This window comes from Amblyomma mixtum, chromosome 6, assembly GCF_055824585.1.
Source record: "Amblyomma mixtum isolate Tamu chromosome 6, ASM5582458v1, whole genome shotgun sequence".
NCBI classification, from domain to species: Eukaryota; Metazoa; Arthropoda; class Arachnida; order Ixodida; family Ixodidae; genus Amblyomma; species Amblyomma mixtum.
The window spans coordinates 90,835,121-90,855,258 of NC_143017.1; the positions used below are offsets into that span (position 1 = coordinate 90,835,121).

The window sequence follows — 20,138 nt, forward strand, 5'->3', positions numbered from 1 at the left end:
GCAGAGACCTTTCGTTCCCTAAGACATTTTGCAACTTTATTTCACAGTTGCTTTTATTTTCAGAATGCCATGTGAGACAAAAAGAAATTGAAATGACTAGTAGTTGAACATGGAGGGTTGCATTACTTTAAAAATTTTCTATTCCGTTTCATTGAGCCAGTTCTTCCCAGTCTCTGATTGGAGGTGTGTGAAAGTGCTAGAGGAGGAGAACCGCGACGGTAAAAGGTAGATTACACAGCCGGTCATGATATTGTTATGGCCTGTTCTGTGCACACGCCAAACGGTATTGCATGGAGTGAATATTGAATTCGTTCACTTTATTTGTTTATTCCTCTTCTGTGCCACAGCATTGCAAGAATGGACTTTTGACCAGTTGTTACACAAATACCATATTTACTCGTGTTTACATGTTAGTTAATCGCTGTTCTGGGCCTCATGCATGGCCTGAAGCATTAGTGAAGGCAGGAGAAGTACTTTATTTACTCACATGATGGGTGCATCTGCTACTTTTGTAGCAAAATTATGAGTTTTTGCCTATTATATACTATTGTGCTGTGTTATAAATGCACTTCCCAAATTTTCATAAATTACTTAGAAGTGTGTTCATTAAGTATGGAAATGTGGGACTGGGCAGTACAGTATCATGAGTCACTGAATGGTAATAGTGTTAGACTTTTTAGCTGGCAACTCATTTGAAAGCTACAGTTCACTGTGTAAGCTTAGCTGGTAGTACTTTGAGGTCAGTCATGCAGGCTTCATGTGAGGCCTGATGCTAGGGCCGACTTTGCGGGCGTGAAACACGGTATAAAGCGCACATACATAGTGTGAGAGCTGGTTTTGCGGGTGCATTACAGGAAACTAAAGTACACGAATGTAATGCAAGGAATGAGGCTGCAGTACACAGAGATTTGTGTAGAGGTGTATGAGCAAAAGTACCTGAAAAAATAGCTTTCCCATGCATCGTCTTAGAAGTGCAAAGCCGCCATCTAGCCTCAGCAAAATGTGGCAGTCGGTACCACCGTTGCAGCACAAAAGTTTCACGCACCCCCACGTTTTAAAAGAATCCGCACGAGACATTCTCAGTCAAGACATGTACAAAGAAAGGCACAGAGTCCCGCCACGCCATTACCACCATTACCAGCTGCTCGACTGCGTGGCGACTCATGCCTCCCGAACATCAGTTATCATTCCCAGCAACAGTTGAATGAGCTGTCGTCTTGGGCGCCGACCTGTTGAAGTATTGTGCGGCAGTGTGCGAGTTTGATGTCGCAGAAAATTGCATTAGATACTAATACTGACAAAAGCAGCAACAGTTATCTGGCATCCTCAGGGTGATCTGCACACGGACAGTGGCATCCCACAGAAGCGGATCACTGTAGTGGATTGTGCTATGCTCGAACTAATTAACGTGTGATGTGGGTGCTGGTGCAGATGTTGTGGGTGTCTGCTGAACTTAAATACAACAAAATGAAGTCTTTTACATCTTGCGTGCATTCTGTCACGCTCTCCTCAGGATAAAGGGTCGAATTTGCGTTTGTAGTGGGCCACCCTTAGTGATGAGTGTCTCACTACTCCTCTGCTGCTCTGACATGTGATGTGCCATGCCGGTCGGCTTAGTTGAATGTTTGTGTCTTTGATCTTCCGTCGACCTATACGGTAAAACCCCTTTAATTAATTCCAATTTCAAGAGACTGGAAAAAAAATGGCTGAGGCTTAACTTGGTTAAGCCTGGAGAATGCGAAGCATCATCGTGTCGCGTAATTTGGAGGCGCACAACCACAGGGACGGCGCGAGGTGGGCCTCCGTTTCTCCACTGCCGTGACGTCATCGTGTCACGTGGTGTGACGTCATGTATCACGTGATTTGGAGGCGCACAACCACAGCGACGGCGCGAGGTGGGCCCCCGTTTCTCCACTGTCGTGACGTCATCGTGTCATGTGGTGTGAGTCATCGTGTCACGTGATTTGGAGGCACACAACCACAGCGACGGCGCGAGGTGGGCCCCCGTTTCTCTACTGTCGTGACGTCATCGTGTCACGTGGTGTGACGTCATGTATCACGTGATTTGGAGGCGCATAACCACGGTGAAGGGCTGAAGTGGTAGCTAAAGTAGTATGCTTCGCATAAAAATTCCAAATTGTACGAAGGTCGAATTATCGAGTGCCTTCCCCCACCCTCCACCCCCAAACTGCCCAAAACCGTCCATGGCTTAGTAAATTTATCTAGTGAGAAACTGGGCAACGCTTATCTTAGTTCAAGCTAAAGCTGCATAGCAATGATGATTTTTCGCAGTCCCGTGAAATGCTTTTGCTGGGAGCCTGCTGATGGGGATGTTGGAGCAAAACTGCTCCATAAGAGCAAGGGCCTCTGCATCCTCCGTCACAGTGTGATGCGGCAGTGTTGCACGTTGTGGGGCTTTTAAATTGGCGGAGATAAACACGTTCTCCCCGCTTAACCGCGGCTGAAACAGTTCAAAACCGCGCGGACCCCACCCCGTGGTCGCGAGCGCTACCGAGCGCTCGCCGACCACGGCGGGCCATGCTCGTGGGAACAAAGGAACGACACACTGGCTGACACAAACAAGGCATTTATTGCTATAACAACAATAACGCCAGCTAGCAACAAAATACACTGAGGAATCGAGGATGTCCGACTCACCAGCACGGTTACGAGCGAACGTTCACCCACGGTAGGGCAGAGGGAACTCCGAGGCCGGATGGGACGAGCTGAGGGGAACATGTTTCCACACGTCGTCGCCCGCGGCGAAGAGCGGAGCGTCTCGCGAAACGTCCGCGAGCTATCCCGGTGCTGTGCAGAAGAGACCCCGTCGCTCTCCGCGTGTGCGCAGCAAAACGCCATCCGTGACGCTGGTGTCGCTGCGACGCGAGCGCCCTCCCCTGTTAGTTAAAGTAACCAAACTGAGAAGAGTGCGTTTCGGAGGAGCTAACTACAGTGGGGGTGCAATGCGGGAAAGTGAACGCAGGGGACGAAGGCGTCCCCACAACGTGCAGATGCTTCACGGCACTAACAGTGACGAGCGTGCAGTTTTGGCGCACTGGAAGAATGGAAGTGAGGGAAATGCGTATTCTTGTCGGAGTGGTGGAACACCTTCTGGAAAGAAGAAAAGACTAGCGACTTGCTATACAGTGTCCGGAATGATGCCTAGCTGTGCCGATTTGGCTTGCTTGCTGACTGCCGCAGGCTGGCAGCGAAGCTCAGAAAACGAAACTCTGCGGCCAAACTAGGTATTATTCGGCCGAGCAGCGAGGGCCCGCTGATCGTCGTCATGTCGGCCATCATGTCTCGCAGTTTACGCTTCGCGAGAGATATATTTTGGTGCTCGGTTGTCGTGCCGGTCATACCTCGACGTGACCTCCTCTGGGAGCCCGTGCAGATTAACCAGTTAGCAGCGTCCGACACAATTGACTTATACGGGCATTCATCTGAACCAAATTTAACCAGGTTTCCTAATTAATGAGGGTTAAATTTTCTAGGTTTTTTTTGTATGACAAAGTTTTTCTTTTTCCATTTCTCGAAGTTAGTAATAAGTGAGCAAATAAGTGAGCAAATACGGTATGGTGTGCCTTTTTCTGTGCATATTATTCAATTATAATGCGAGGTATCGCTTTTTACTTCTATGTTCTGTTAAAAAATAATGTATTGCATTCGAGTAAATACATACGTTTGAACAAATGCTTATATGCGTCATACTCATTGCAGTTGTGTGCAGAAATGCAAATTCTTATGCTTCTTTTTTTTTATTTTTTTTGTCTTTGCAGCGTACCAGAAATTCCTTTTATTCCCCATCAAGAAGAAGCACGAAAGATGCTGCCTGAAAACCTGGAGAGCCTTGTTAACCTGTGTCACCCCAAGGAGACATTCCCTTACCTCAGGCAGCTTCTGGTCTTAGACTCATATCGTGAACCTCTCCTGAAGGGCTTTCTCGTCGGTGTGGGCGGCATGTCAGAAAATTTCGTGAGTTCTTTTTTCTATGGGGTAGTTGAGCAGGGATATGCATACTGCTAGGTTCGGCGAAGCAAACTTAGGGACACTCATAGCAGTAGCATCTTTCTCATGCTTTTAGAAAATTTCTTTGATCAGGCTACCCTTTGCAAAACTTCTTTTGGCATTCCAAATTGGCTACCTAGAGCCATTTTCTGTAGAACTTATATAAGCTGTATGTAGAATATTTTTTACTGTCTTGAATTTTGGTGCAAGGTTTTGTTTGAAGTGAGTTACCAGACTTTGTATCTAGGATGTTAGATTAGGTGTGAAATGTTTGGATGCTTGTGTCATGTTTTGACTGCAGAAAGAAAAAAAATGCAGTAAAAATCACAGATTTTCAGTTGCTGAAATGGTTGTAATGGGCACTGCTAGTTTCGGTAAAAGTGGGCCTAATCGTACGTGCAAGTCTTTGCTTGCTTAATTCTTGCAAGGAAAGGGACATAGTACTGAATTTTAGCATATATACATTGGCCCGAAGCTGTCAAGCCTCGTTGCTGGATGTACGAACATTCATAGTGAAGGAGGTGTAGAAAGATTTCGACTAAATCTTAGCAAACCTGCGGTTAGCATTACGTATTTCATCGTGAAAAGTTGAAGTTATGGTAACAGTTCATTCAGGACAGGTTGCCGTAAAAACACATGTATAATACGAGTTTTTTTTTCCAAATTTTAGCATGCCAAATTTCCACCTTGTGTTATATAGGATCCAAACAATTTTCGATTAAAATCCGTGTGAGACCAGCAGGTTTTGCAAGGCCCGCTCTACGCGCCGCTGTGCGCTTCGCTTGGCTCACTCGGGAGCGGCACTGAGAGGCGTCCCACTCGCACTCTCGTGCACTGATCGAAATACAAATGTTAATAGAAGATAAAAATTAATTTTTAAAGAAAAACCCTTATGTATTTGATAATGCACAAGTTGTGTATAGCATTGTGTGGTTACATTGTGGGATGCACTGCAGAGCAGCCTTTAACCAATATATGTTGCTTCATGTTGCATGGCCACTGACCATTTTTCACAGTGTTTGTGCAATCACTGTGGCCCTCCCGGTTGCGTTTCACAAGCAAAAAGTATATATATTGTATTTAAATGTGTATGCAAAATGCGGAGCCAAAATAGGGAAAAAATGAATCGGTTAGAAGCGTGCGACGAGTTTCCGTGGCTGTTAGTGCAGCCAACAACACAACACGCCTGCCTAGACTTCGTTTCACTGGACATATTCATACACAACACCACCTAAATTAAGAGCACCGAAGTAAACTCCACAGAAACCAACGACAGATTGCGCACTCCAATGCGCGGTCTGGCGCCGGCCCATTCTGGCGACGAGGGAAGCGCCGAGAGGTGGCGCCACCCGTCCAGCTGTCCGGTCTCTTTAGACCGGGCCTTATGTGGAGATTTGAGTCGGAGACTGGGAAATACAATGTGTTCGTACTGTTTGACAACAAGTGAAGGGACCCTTTAATAATGTGCTGCCAATTGTTTTGCTCGGTCTTTTCAGTTCATGACTGGGAAAGAGACCCTATTGTCATACTTCAGCCTGGTGAAACAGGACCGGACGCTGGAAGAGTCTGTGTACGGGTTTCTCATCAAGCTCTGGGACGACAGCGAATTCTTGAAGCGTGCGCGTCCAAAGTACCTCAAAGCCATGGATCACCTTGCCGTCTCGGGCGCCTTCACCGGAGCACCTCCTGAGTTTGTTCTCGAGGCTCAGCAATCTGCCTGGCTGCGAGCACGCAGGTATGTCGCATTGTTCAGAGTCATTTCGTCCACGGATGGTCCAGTCTTGACCGCTACTGTGGTGTTTACTGTGGTCGAAAAAATTTCCTTCTTGAGCCCTGACATTTGTAACCGAGATGTAGTTCCCAGAGGCAGAGCACTTAATGACGGCAGTGTGTTAGTACTCTCGGCACATCAAGACAGGCCATTTCTAGAGAAAGATGAGTTGTGGACCTTTAAAGTCTCTCAACTCTGTTCATCTTGAAAGGACTGACAGCTATAATTGTTTTTGGCTTACCAGAAAGCTTGGTGTCCAAAGTGCCTGCATGGTTTTCTTAGAAATGGCTCAAAAAATTTCTAAATTTTTTTCAATCCTTTCACTGTTTGGTTTTATATATCTCATTGCTGGAAAGAATTGGTAAGTGAGTATAATGAAAAACTACAGTGCAAGGTGTGGTGGTGGGGTGAATAGGGGAGGTTGGGGAGGTCTACTTTTATTTGGGCAGCGGGGGCTGCGAGTTGAGGGGTAAACTTCTAAGGCTGTTTTACATGAGACTGGCCGCTTGGAACAGGTTTTTGTGCCGTGGCAGCAGAAATCGTGAGCGTCTTCGCACACGTGTGAAGCAGGCTTTACGTGGTAGTATACGGTAACTGCAAAGTTTGTCCAATGAGGGTAGTGCATTTCTGCAACAAAATTTTTTTTCCTAGGTACCATTTTTGCTGTGCTCAATTAATTTGAAAAACATGTTAACTCGAATATTTTATGCGATCCCAATGACTTTAAATTAACGAGGTTCTACTTATTGTGTATTACGGCAAGTGAGTTGTTAGGTGTCCTCACTGTGGATATTTCTTACGTTAACTCCGGCCATCCTTGCTATCTTCTCCATAACTCAAATGTTAGTGTCTTTTCCTGTGGGGCCTTCCGTCGTCCTGGGAAGTCAATTCACGGGCACTTCGTCACTCGGTCAAGTGAGTGGCAGCAAAAGGTGGGACATGGCTCAGAATACTAGAATAGTGGCTTCGGTTTGTTGGTCAGGATTCATGACTAGAGAAAAGGTGAGGACTGTCCTGTCAGCTTCTGTGTTCTTCCTCGTCTTTATGCGCTGCTCTCTCTAGGCAGGCTCAGAATTGCCTCACATTCCTCACACAAGTCTGCGAGTTGGAAACCAAGCAAGCATTATTGCTAACGCATTTCAGTGAAGTCGGTTTCAATTCGGCAGTGCTCGACGTAGCACCGCTCCAGTCCAAAGCAAAAGTTCGCGATAAATGTGACATGATGGCTCCATGTCTTTGCACAAGTGTCATTGACTCCCAACGTCTGATGTGGATGAAAGTGCAGTCTATCCAGGACACTACTCTATTGGGTGCCGTTTGGCCTGTTGGCTGGTTGCATAAGTGGCAGGCACAAATGGGACAGCCACAAAGCACACAGAGCCGTATATTCCCTGTTGATGAGTTCGGTGGAGGATCAGGATAAGCAAACATCCAAACTTAATGGCTATGCTGTCAGACATTTCGTACCTCGGGACCAGATGAAATGATAACTCAAACATGAACACAAGAACACAAAAATAGTATTAGGTTGTGCAGAAGAAATACAGGCTGGGTTCATTAAAACTCCCATGTGGTGGTGTTTGCATCATCGAAATGAAAATCAAATGCACTAGGGTTCATTCTCTTTCAGCCCATTGTGCCTTAGGTGGTGCGGGCTGGGCAACATTATTTTTCTTTTTCATTTACTCAAACTAGTCTGTCTGTCCGTGCAGTATCTGCGAGGTTTGCAAGGCCCATGCTACCATATTTACTCGAATCTAGGCCGGCCACGATTCTAAGCCGAGACCCGAAAGTTGAAGGCCACAGAAAAAAAAAAAAAAAAACTTACCTCGATTGTAGGCCGGCCGAAAAAACAACTGCGAACAAGAGGTACAGCACGCGAACGACATTTATTGCCAGGAACCCGCTCAGGCTGATTCCGGGCTGGCGTTTGGGCGAGGAGACATATGCAACGCCAGCCCGGGATCAGCCGCCGAAGTCCCGCCCGGCTTGAAGATTTGACGACTGCTCTGCAGCGAGTATAACTTTCCGCTTGAAGGCGGCACTATAATGGCACCGCCTGTTTGGTGCCATGGTGTTGGTGATAAAAACCATGCACGAAAACTTCACTGCTGCGAATGTGCTCACGCCACCGCACGAGAATAGAACAAGGCCAAAATGGCAGCCAGTGCTCATGTGTGCTTTGATCAGTATCGGCTACGGATGGCAACGGCTACAGTGCTGTCTTTCGTTGGCGTTTTGTGGGGGCGCCACCTGTGTGCTACATTTATTCATATTTTACGAATACGAAACCTCAAAACGAAATCCTCGAATCTAAGCCGACATAAGAGTTCTACATCTCGTTTTTTTGAAAAAACTATCGGCCTAGATTCGAATAAATTTGGTAATTCATAATGAATTGCCTGTGATCACATGTGCGGGGATGTGTAACTGAGGTTCCAGTCTATTTAAAGAATTTCTGATTGTTCAAGATTATTATTGCTTAGATCTAAGCTTGTTGTTTCTGGTCACTCACTGTTAATCTCTTATTTGAAATCTCTCATTTCAGAATGAAGTCGTTTCCAGCACTGGAAGCACTTTCCAGCATGCTTGCGAGTTGGCTTCAGTTTGAAGGAGACGTCAGGCAGAAGGTTCTCAGCAAGCTCCTCAATCTGCTGCAGCATGTCTGGAGCAAAGTGCGCATGGCCACGGCGCTGAGACTTTGCGAGTCTCTCTTGCTGTACACAGTTGTGGACGACGAAGAGAAGCTGGAAGAAGCCTGTGCGATCCTGTCCGAGACCAGGTGGAGTGATGATGCCTGCATCGATGCACCCATCGAGAAGCTGAGGTCATTATTAGGCCTGGAAAGTGACCATTTGAAAACGAACCTGCTTGTCACTTAGCTTCCTCCATGTTGGTGCGGGGTTTGCTTAAAGGTCCCTACTTGTGCGCATAATTTTTATCAAGATATTGTCATATTTTCGTGCTTTTTCCCTATCATAATCAGTAAGCTGCTCAACATTAGTTGTATTTTGTTTGTGCTGAGTCATTTGCATTGCTTATGTAGCTTAACAGCCAATGGACAATGGTAGAGAGAAGGTGGACAGATTGTTCGTGATAATCACTAAGTGAACAAGTGAGGGTTTTGTCAAGTTCGAAACATTGGCGAGCACCCTGGGGCTTTCCCGTCCCTTGTTCACTTAGTGAAAACCAATGGACAAGCTATATTTATTTTTTGATAATGCGCGCCAATTTAGGCAAACACAGCTGCACAGATTTCACGTCTGTGCCTTGGTTGTTAAAAGGGTAAGAGATCTGTATAGTGTTCAACGCAGGCTGTGAGCTGGGCTCACTATTTTTGGGTCTTTTTTTTTTTGGTGGCAAGCTCCATTGCAGACTGCTAAATAAATCGCTTATATAAGTCCTTAGCAGGTGTGTTCATTTCCTACCATGCATTGAGACCCCTACATTTTCCAGCTTAGAAGCTTGGGTGAGTTGATGGCAGTTAGTTCTTAAAACAGCGCCGCTGTGTTCGTGCACCCTCGACTTGTTTGTACTGCTTTAAAAATTAACATTTTATGTTGTTTCGCTCAAATAGCTACGTCTGCTTAGAATTGTATTTGGTCTCAATCTTTTATGACAACCTAGCTAGCAGGTTAACACCATTAATATAGAATGCGGGGCTAAAAAATATAGGAGTTTGAATATTTCTCTTAATTTGAATAAAATTTTCAGGGTTGCATGTGTACAAAGTTTTGTTATAATAAGCAGTCTCTTTATCTATATTATAGAGATTGAAGGCGTCTGTTATAGTAAGCAGTCCCGTTATCTAGAGCATATATAGCAGAGAGTAAAAGCTTATATAGCAGAGAGTAAAAGCTTTTGTTATAGTAAACAGTCCCGTTATCTATAGTAGAGAGAGTAAGGACGGATGGTTTCTTGAAACACACAAACTGGACAAGGGAGGAGGAAGCCTCGGAGTACTTGCCAACGTTTCAACAAGAGGACTTGTCTTCGTCTGGGCAAAGCGTTGATCATGGGCACGGTTTAGATGGGGTCTTCACTCCTGCGAGGCCTGGTGGGAGGAAGGAGGGCATGAAGTGGGAAGGGTATTAGGATGGGGAGTGTGGAACTTGTCCAGGCTTGATGGCTGCTAAAAGGGAATTAACCCACAATCTGTCACCTCAGTCTGCTTGTAATTTAAACAGCCGCCTATCAGAGTATAGCATTTGTGCCATTATGCAATGCTCCTCTTTACCGGCAAACAGAGCAGATAGGACGTTCATTGGCTAAATTTTTAGATTGTATCGTACAACCATGGGAAAAAGCATGGCGAATGCATACGAGGCCTATGCAGGTACAGAGACTATGATCAGGCCGGCGAGCCTGCCGAGGCGGAGATGAGCTCCACCATAATGCACATGGGAACGACCGGAAAGCCAGAACAGTGAACGATCTGCTTCTGGGTGAACAGTGATGCTGTTTGGGTAGTTTGGGAGACACTAGGCAAGCGCCCAGCCCGCAGCTTTGTCTTCTCGCGGAAGTTCGTGTTGGAGCGTAAACACCCGCTGGTTCGAAGCTAGCCTGGGCCAAATGGACCCTGCTCAGCCGTCGTCAGAGAGGAAGGTGTGAAACATTAGGGAGAGAAAACCTTACTGCCCGGGCAGGTGCCTGGGGACCAATGCATGCAGCGCACCACCACGTAGCTTGAAGTGCTATTGAGGTGTCCGCTGACCCAGGGAGCCAGTTATGCACCTTTCATTTCGTGACTATCTTGGAAGCTTTACGTCCACATGCGGATTTTGCGGGGCCGACGATTGCGTTTCTCACTAGTGAGATTTTTAATCGTCGTTGCTGCGGTAGGCATCGGCGATCGCAGATGGAGCACGCAATGCCGAACGAAGGTGGGCATGGCTTTGGGCTTCCGCGCACAGCAATCCGCCGCCGCTGAGCTTATAGCTGAGCCATCTCCTCGGGTGAATCCTCACTGGAAAAAATTGCAAGTCACATTGCAGCTTTGGTCACGGGACAGTGACGCAAGCAAGGATGTCTACTCAGGCTGATGTCATTCGTCGAAAATGCAACGCAATCCGCCTTTTTCACTTTCTTGTGCTGCCATCTGGTGTACAATGCTGGAACCTGACTGTTAGTGCATTGCGCTGGACGGAAAGAGGGGTTTGCTTATGAGGCCAGCTGTATGCCTCGTTGTGCACCCTCAGCGACCGTATCGAAAGAGGAACGGCTTCGCGTCCTCAGTCCTCCCAAGCTTTGGACTGGTAATGTGCTAAGTAGCCCTGCTAAACAGCTTAGAAGCAAACCCGTGGCCTGTATACTTTTGACGGGGACTGTACATTTGGGGACGCCGTCACCTCGCGCTCGTCCATGGATTTTGCTGCTACTGCAGAAGAGCGCGATGTGACGGCTTCCGCCAGCGTGCTGTGCTCATGCGCTGCAGAGGGGTATCTGGGTTCAGGAAGCTATCGTCGTTGCTTCGGCGGTGCTTGCATTTCCCCCACTATTTGCCTTTCACCCTTTTCTTCAAGCTTCCTTCTGTTCGACCGCGGCAGTGATATTGGCCCTGCTGGGGCCAGCTGACAGGCCCGGAAACTTTCTCCTTCTTTCATGCAGCTGCTACTCGCGAACTTAACGCAAAGGTCGGGAAGTCGGTGTTTTGCGGTATTGCTCCTGATAAAAGAGAGTGCAGCAATGCGAAGAAAATGCTTTTGCATGTCACACTATGGTTGCTGCAGACGCGCGAGTCGATTTTCGAATTCTGAAGAACCTTGTATTTCATCATCAGCATGATTACGCCCTCTGCAGGGCAAAGGCCTCTCCCATGTCTCTTCAATTAACCCTGTCCTTTACCAGCTGCGGCCACCGTATCCCCATAAATTTCCGCCCACCTAACTTTCTCCCGCCTCCTGCTACACTTTCCTTCCCTTGGAATCCACTCCGTTACCATTAAAGGGACTATGAAATAAATTTATTGAGATTACGTAAAGATAGGCAATCCATCACTCGTCACCCCAGCGGAAGAATTTTTGAGCTAGCATCAATAACAACGAAGTTATAGACGATTAAAAATCACGCTCCTCCTCTCCCCCCTCAACTCGTACGCGCGGGGCACCATAAAAAAAAAGAAAGAAAACAGCTCCGGGACTGCGCTCCGCCCATGAATACGTCATTCGCTGACGTTCGGTTTACGACTTCCGGTTGTCGCACTCCCGAGGGGCAGCGTGCGTCGGCAGCGTCTCTCCGGTCTCTGCGCTTTCTTGGCTCCCGAACTCACGACAGAAAGAGGCGGCAGAGGTAAATTGAAACCATACGCGCAAAGGCAATGCCTAGCTGGCTCGCGCCTGCCCGAGGGGGTCGCGCAGCGGCTCGAGCAGACGATTTTCACCGCTACCGGAAGTCTGCCCGTGACGTCGTAGCTGCCGCGGCTCGAGCGAATGACTGCGTGTGGTGGCCTGCCGACGTCATGGGACTAGTGACGTCTGTTTTCCCGATTTTGGTTCCAAAATGGCTCCCTACGAAGACACCAATCGGCCCGCGAATTTCAAAAAACACGATTTTTAAAAATTCATAATAATTTGCCGGCTCAGTTCCGAAGACTCATACTTGGTGTCAATGCTTCTGAGCATCACTTCTAACATTTACAAGCGGCTTTTAATTCTTTTCATGGTCCCTTTAAGGTTGCCTTTGCATTACATGCCCTGCCCAAGACCATTTCATCCTCTTGATTTTGACTAGAATGTCATTAACCGCGTTTGTTCCCTCACCCACTCCGCCCACTTCCGATCTCTCAACGTTACACCTACAATTTTTCTTTCCATAGCTCGCTGTGTCGTCCTTAACTGAACCCTCTTTGTTAGCCTCCATGTTTCTGCCCCATAGGTGAATACCGGTAAGATACAAGTGCTATTGACAGCTATTCGTAACTGTTAACCATCTTATGGTTTACTCCTGACGTCATGGGGGAGGGGGAGCACTTTTTCTGGACACCGACACCGGGTTTCATTGCTGATGGGCCATATAATACCTTCGCATTAATAACAAGAGGGGAATCGGGGGTGCTTGGCGGCTTTCTCAATTGCCTTCGCATTACAGGCCCTGCTCTAGCCAATCTCTTCATCTTGTTACCTGAGCAAAGCACCTGACGGCGACGCACCGCTGAGGCATCTCGCCAGAGATTTCAGTTCACACGGCAAAAGCGCAGCGTTCCCGTCACCTGCGGAGCAAACGTTGTGCGGAGCGACGTAACCGTCCGAACCACCAAAAAACATGGCGGTAGCGCATTTCCCACAATGCATTGCAAGCGCATGCGCAGAAACCCTTCTCCCCCTTTTGAGGTGCGCTTGCCGCGACGAGAGCGAAGAACAGTCAAGAAAGCGACTACAGTGAGATTCCCTTTAGAGAATTTTTCTTTTTTCAGGGAATTTTAGTAAAATTTGATGAAAAAGGAATTTTCAAGTTTTCAGGGAATTCCGCGAGGTGAAATTTTCTCGTTTTCTTTTTGAAAAATTCTGGACTTTCCAAACTGTTGTAACAAAAAAGTGACAGAAATACAGCTTTCTGTGAATCATTAAGGGAATTTTTTGGTTACGGCATGAACCATAGAGATTAAAATCTGCAAGACAGCCGTACGGTGCATACGGTAACGCATGGACGCTGCTACCGTTGCCAGGCATGCCAAGCTACCTTTTGCCGTACGGTCGTAGTTAGCGTAGTTACCGTGTTTACCGCATGGAAGTGCACTGAGCGACGATGAGCGTGGAAGCAGATAACATGAACATCGCTTTAGGCTTCTTCTTAAATTACTGTGCTCGTTCCATCTCTGTCAGTATAAAAATCGGGTGTGCGTTAAATTGTCTGATTACGCTAACACATGAAGATTAGTTTTTGCTTTCTACAAAGGCATTCTCTACCCTATAAACAGCATCCGGTAGCAAGTGAGCTAGTGGCAGGTTACTGCAGCTATGAATCATGATCATATATATTGCAAAAGACCTAACATGCGGAACTCAAATCTACCGGTTAAATATAAAAATGGCAGTATATTGTTCATCGCGATGGCTGCGTCTTTCTAAATTTTTTATTGTTAATACTTTGGAATCGTTTTCAACTATAACCCAGAGGTTTACGCTTAGTGGCTGGTGCTCGGCATCGCTGCATCAAGAGGTGGCGCATGCTGATTCAGAATCTTTAAAGGTGCAGAGACAGCTTGCTTTCCTTTGTGTGTTTAGTTTCTGGTAGTGGTGTGTAAGGCATTATCCAACATTGGTTATCGCATGGAATTTGCCTGCATCAAATAACCAATTTATAACGGATTTTTTTTCTCCCATGTAGCTTCAGTTCCACCAGTCGCGTGTTGGCTGTGACATCACAGTAAAGTTGTTGTTTCAGGAGACATGCAAGAACAGCAGTGTAGTAGTAATATAGTGCAGTTGCAACGTAGCTCAAATAAAGTGTTCACTCTATGTCATTCTATCTCCCAAGGCAGGCTATAACGTAACAGTTGGAGCTAATTAAAACAACGAAGCTGCGATTTTGAAGGTCCCTAATTTCCTTCGGCGGGAAAATTTAAAATCCGCTTATTGGGAATAACGAATGTGCAGTATTCCGCGGGAAGCCTCTGGTGCATTAACTTTATAGCGGCCTTTCAAGCAGCAGCGGCCGCCATGCCGCCGCTTCATGCTTTGCTGATTCGTGCCCCATAGCTGTGCCCGTTTGCTTTTTACCTTCCCTACTCCTCATACCTCTCTTACTGCCTTCACTTCTTTCCCAATTACCCGCGTCGCCTTTTCTTCATCATCACCACCATTATCCTGACTACGCCCACTGCAGGGCAAAGGCCTCTCCCATGTCTCTCCAATTAACCCGGTCCTCTGCCAGCTGTGGCCACTGTATCCCCGCAAACTTCTTAATCTCATCCACCCACCTAAATTTCTGCCGCCCCCTGCTACGCTTGCCTTCTCTTGGAATCCACTCCGTTACCCTTAAGGACTAACGGTTACCTTGCCTTTGCAGTACATGCCCTGCCCAAGCTAATTTCTTCCTCTTGATTTCGACTGCGATGTCATTAACCCGCGTTTGTTCCCTCAACCACTTTCCCTGTCTCTTAACGTTACACCTATAATTTTTCTTTCCATAGCTTGCTGCATTGTCCTTAACTTAAGCTGAACCCTTTTCGTAAGCCTCCACGTTTCTTCTCCATAGGTGAGTACCAGTAAGATACAAGTGCTGTATTCTTTTCTCTTGAGGGATATTGGTAAACTGCCATTCATGATCTTAGAGACCCTGCCACATGCGCTCCACCCCATTCTTATTATTCCAGTTATTCTAGTTTTTTTTTTCCCATGTTTGTAGGAATTCCTTTCCGGCAGTGCGTGCCGCGCGCTTCGCCTTGATGTCCCAAGGTAATCGAGAAGTTGGCTTTTTCTCGCTCCTCACGAGCCTAGTGGGCGAGCTCGCTGTGGGTGTCTCTCACAACAGCGAAATAAAATTTAAAAAAAGCTGGAGGGGACACAGGCTCCGCCTTAAGAGTATGATGTGGTAGTAATTCTCGACTTCACATTCATAGATCGCTGGGAGCCCTCATACAACGCCAGGCGCAGTGGTGCAATGGCGCAGCGGTTAAGCGATTGCCCTGCGATGGCAGATGCTGCCACCGGTGGGGCTTGTAAGACCCAGGTCTCTCGCGACCAATCATTAATTTCACTGCCACTTGCTACGGCCGGCAGTTTGCTCACAATCAAGTGGGCCTGTGATGACGTCACAGTCTGCGGTTTCCGGAGGTGGGTATGGAACAATCCTCGTTTACTGACCGTACTACTTGGCGCAGTGACACAGTATGGTAACAAAGAGCCGTCTCCTTCCCTTTCCTGCCTGTCCTTGGCGACCTTGGCTGCATAGCCACAGAGATTTGTCCTCGAACGTAGCTTGTCTTCGCAGATATGCCCATGCATTCGCAAATCCAAAATATGCACCCTATATTAATTCGAGCTCCGTAATGCGGCAGAATCGCTTAAAAATTCTGGTCTTGATGCTTATATGGTTGTATATTTATTTACATTCACTCTGAATCAACCAGGAACCAGTAATATTTGGGTTTAGAGGAAAATTATGCGCGAACGGAACTACGAAACGCGTATTCTTTCGCTAGGGAAGGCCGAAAGGCCGGAGAAACCTTTTTCTGAGCTTTACAGCTATGAATATCGCACGGAGGCAAGAAGCAAAGAAAAAAAATGGTTTATGGGGTTTTAACGTCCCAAAGCAACTCAGGCTATGAGAGACGCCGTAGTGGAGGGCTCCGGAAATTTCGACCACCTGGGGCTCTTTAACGTGCACTGACAAAGAGCGACGCCGTTTCTTCTTTGTTTTTGTGGACAGCATGTTTCACCCACGAATGAATCTGTCGCAAAAGGAACTAATCGCGCGATCTGCCGAGCAACAAGCGTAATATGACCAGGAACCCAATGACTGGGCCAGCTGCACTGATACAGAAGCGAGCGCTGCCGGCGCGGCTTAGCCGGACTGAGTTTAGCGCGCTGCTAGCGGCAACGCCACATTTTCCCCTAGCGGCCTCGGTGCGCAAGGGGTCAAGCGTGGCCGAAGGAAAGCTCCGCAGTCTTCGCACTTCCGCGTTACAACCACACTAATATTACTAAGCTACAAATTAAGGCAACACTGCACACACATCAACCTCCCTTGTACAGCCGCGATGAAAGGAAATGCGAACAGTGTGGCATCTACGCACTCTGCTGTTCGAATTTCTCTTTATCGTGCTAGGAAGAAAAATAGAGTCATCCTAGAATGTGTCATGAATGACTCTAGCGCCTTTTTGCTACCACCGAAGTAAAGGCGTGATGAAAGGAATTGCTAGCAGCGGAATGCGTAGCCTCCGCTCTGTTCGCGTTTCATTTCATCATACTTATACCTTAGCCAAGTCAACTTCCCTACGTGGCCTTGTGAATGGCAACTGAAGGACTCTGGTGTTGACTATGCGATAGCATTTGAAGGTGTTGATTATTTTACCGGAAGTGATATCTGCTCTGGTGGCGTTACTTCCGTCCAGCCAGTGGGCGAATTTTATGACCGACGACATATTTTCAAAAGATCAAACAATCCCTCATTCGGCTATGGCTGTGGGACTGTCGAGGCTATCGATGTATGAGAAAGAACTCCTTACACAATACCTTGATACGCGAACCAACCTTTCCTTCCCACTTACCCCTCCAGACATCACTCAATGCAAGAAGTCAATTGCGAATCCGCTCTTACGGGCTTACAGTTCACTCCCTTTTTACTCCTTTTCTTTAGAGTGCGGGACCCGAACAGTCGGCCGCAGGACAGCTTTTTTTGCCGGGCTAGGCAGGCAGAGGGAAGTACAGCAGTACGAGACCGTAACGAGGAAGAAGGAACGTTGAATCCACTCTCCCCTTCCTCGTCTGCAATGAGTGCACAAAGTCAAAGAAGACTTCTGCCGAGCCACGACCACGGTCTCACCCACAGCAACTGCTCCCGACTTAGACAACCACTTCCTCCTCCTTTGAGAGGCCCGCAGGGGAATCGGGAAGAGGTGGAAACGGCAAAAATATAACGGGAGGGTAGAACAAACAACAGCCCGAAGCAGTGCCGAGGCGGAGGCCTATGCAGCCGAACTAGCAAGTACCTACTGGCACCGGTTCTGCGACTCGCTTCAAGGCACGCTCGGCATTGCTGGCATGCGGTCGCTGTCCCCTGTTTTACTGGACCCCACACAAGCCGACAGAGACGAGTAAGGTGATCCGACCTTCCTGCACAAAAAGAAACAGGGCGATGGCGCCGCTGTTCCCGTCCAATTACAACAGCGCTATATCTCCGGACTGTCCTTACGAGGACGATAGTTCCCCACTCGGCGCCGACGTAACAGAAGCCGAAGTCCGCACAGCTCTGCAGAAGGTCACGAAGAACACGGAGCAAGGGGTGGGTCCCTTTGAGCTATGAGACACAGAAATCTTAGGCGCATAATAATGAGCAATACAAATCTTAGGCGCATAGGTCTTGTTCTCTTAACCTTCTAACACCCAAATTGTGAGGCAATGAAAAAAAATATTTACCTCCCTATTATGCTATAGTTAATGTGCCCACATTCCTGTATAAAGATGTGTTAGCGTCGTTATATTTGAGCAATCGGTATGACGAAAATTCGCTACAATGGGCATTTGGTTCATTCTGTCCCGTTAGTCCGAGTGGTGTGAAAGACCAACCCGAAAGCATAGAACCATCTCGAGGGTCCAAGGGCAGTATACAATATTTTATCGCACAAATGTCTTCCTATTTTTCCCAGAACAGTTATTAGAAAAAGTGACGAGTTGTTAACCGGTGTCTGGAAGTCGCACATTCGCACTAACTTTTCCTTCACTCAGCTTCGAATTTACGCCAAGCTTGTTGATCGAAAAGCACTTGCTACTGAGGACATGTTGACATCAAATTTTCTATACAAGCGCCAAGCAGTAATGGGTACGCTGCGTGCAAATGGTATGTCGCGATCTCGCGACGCCGGGCGGTAAATAGTTACGGTCAGCACATAACGTACCTAAGAATTTTTAAAACTTGAACTCCGATGTCATTGGTTCTAACAAAACGTGAAAACAGTTCATTCTTTTCCACTATGGGATCATACGGTTGATTGAAACACCGCGGATTTCTTGATTTCTTATTCTTTTGAGCGCAAATTCAAAAGTAAAAAAAAAAGTGGTTCCAATCAGGCTTTTCAAGTGGAAAATTCACAATTCAGTATTTGGAACCGATTGGGAGCTCCATTGGAATGTTTGCCCGGTAAAAGAAAAACCATCGGCTCTAACCGAGCTTCCCTATTGGGAACTTTGCGGCTGTGTATTTAGAATCAATTAGAAGCTCCAAGTTCCACGAACATCTTCAAGAAGATTAACTGTTGGCTTATAACTCAAGTGGCAATTCCAAATGGGCCACAGGCGAGCATGCATGACACAGACCATAGGAACATTACAAACCTGAAAAGGCGACACGACACCGAAGTGTTTAATACATGCCCATGCTTTCTCTTTGGGGTTATATACCACATTCACTGGACCCTCCTCGTGCAGCCACTGGCGACTGTCCGTTGAGGGAGGTTATTGGATTTAATCACGTGTGCAGCGATGGTGAAAATGATGAAAACAATTCAGCATATTAAACTGCTAATATTTTTCTTACATGAAGATACAGTTCGCTGTTCTGTGTTTGTAGAGAACAATATGCAGATACCAGTCAAAGAAATCATTTGCCCCATTTGAAATGTCCTGTTCAACCTCCAAATGGAATGGCATAATCGTAACCCCGACTTCCATTTTCTTCTCTCAGCACGAGTGGCCGCATTTTTAACGGCGATTTCGGCTCAAAAGCATCTAACAGTGCAACCTAGAAGATAGCACGCATTAAAGGAAGGCAGTATATCATTTACGATCTTTTAATTTTATGTAATTTCATTCTCTCAACGCCTCAGTACCCACCGGCTGCCGGCTCGTCTCACAGCTTTGTAAACGCAAGTTCCACCAGAAAGCATTAAAAAATGCAACCTAAAAGGTAACACACAGCCGCCGTAGATATGGTGAGAGGCAATTGGAATATCCAACTGGAATGCCCAATCGGACTGCCCAACTGGAAGTAAGGAAACAAACTGGGCTACCCAACTGGATTCATTAGTCCACTTGGCTGAACCATTCAGTTCATTTGATTCCAACTTAATGGGAATGGTTCTTTAATTCGATTGTATTAGGAGGGCCATGAAGGCGGAAAATGTCCGGCGTCAGCGGCGTCGGCATTTGTGTGAAGCCTTCACCTGTCAACAGTGGAAAGTGGCGTTTAGGGAGATTTCCTAAGGATTTCCCTCTCTCCACGTGCCACCTGTCAAACGTCTCCCTCTCCTCCCGCTCCTCTTCCCATCCAGCTCCGTCACCACTTTGAGGGGGGAGAAGGGAGACACCAAACTAATAATGGCTGAGCAAAAACGAAAATGACCGCGAAGAAAAGGACTCGGACAACAGCAGGCCTACAAGCAAAACATACAGCCTCCCGAATAACTACCTGTGCAAAAAAGGGGAGCATGCGGGAGCTACTCCTTCGTGCACTACTCGGTAAGAGAAAACTGGGTAGCACAAGTCCCATGCACAGGTGGCTGTGTTTGAAACAGCCACCATGCCGGGGCAGTGGCGCATCGCTTAACCTCTGTGCCATTCCTCCGGTAGTGGTATGAGGGCTCGCCACGATATTATAATGTGACACAGTTTGCGTAGTTACGTCGTCGGGATTGGAATGAAATCAAAACAGAACTGTACAGGGGAGTGAAAGACAATGGACTCAGAATTGAAATAGATTGGCG

At 47.0% G+C, this 20,138-nt stretch overlaps 1 protein-coding gene across 1 annotated transcript in view; it reads left to right on the forward strand.

The window, feature by feature from the left end:
* Tbcd (tubulin folding cofactor D) overlaps positions 1-9,182 on the forward strand; it is a 51,007-nt gene extending 41,825 nt beyond the window's left edge. Inside the window, exons 14-16 of the mRNA XM_089548348.1 lie at positions 3,780-3,975; positions 5,505-5,743; positions 8,328-9,182. Of these exons, the coding sequence (XP_089404474.1) occupies positions 3,780-3,975; positions 5,505-5,743; positions 8,328-8,661 (769 nt within the window). The 3' untranslated portion in view covers positions 8,662-9,182. The remainder of the gene's footprint in view (positions 1-3,779; positions 3,976-5,504; positions 5,744-8,327) is intronic.
* The last annotated feature ends 10,956 nt before the right edge of the window (positions 9,183-20,138 follow it).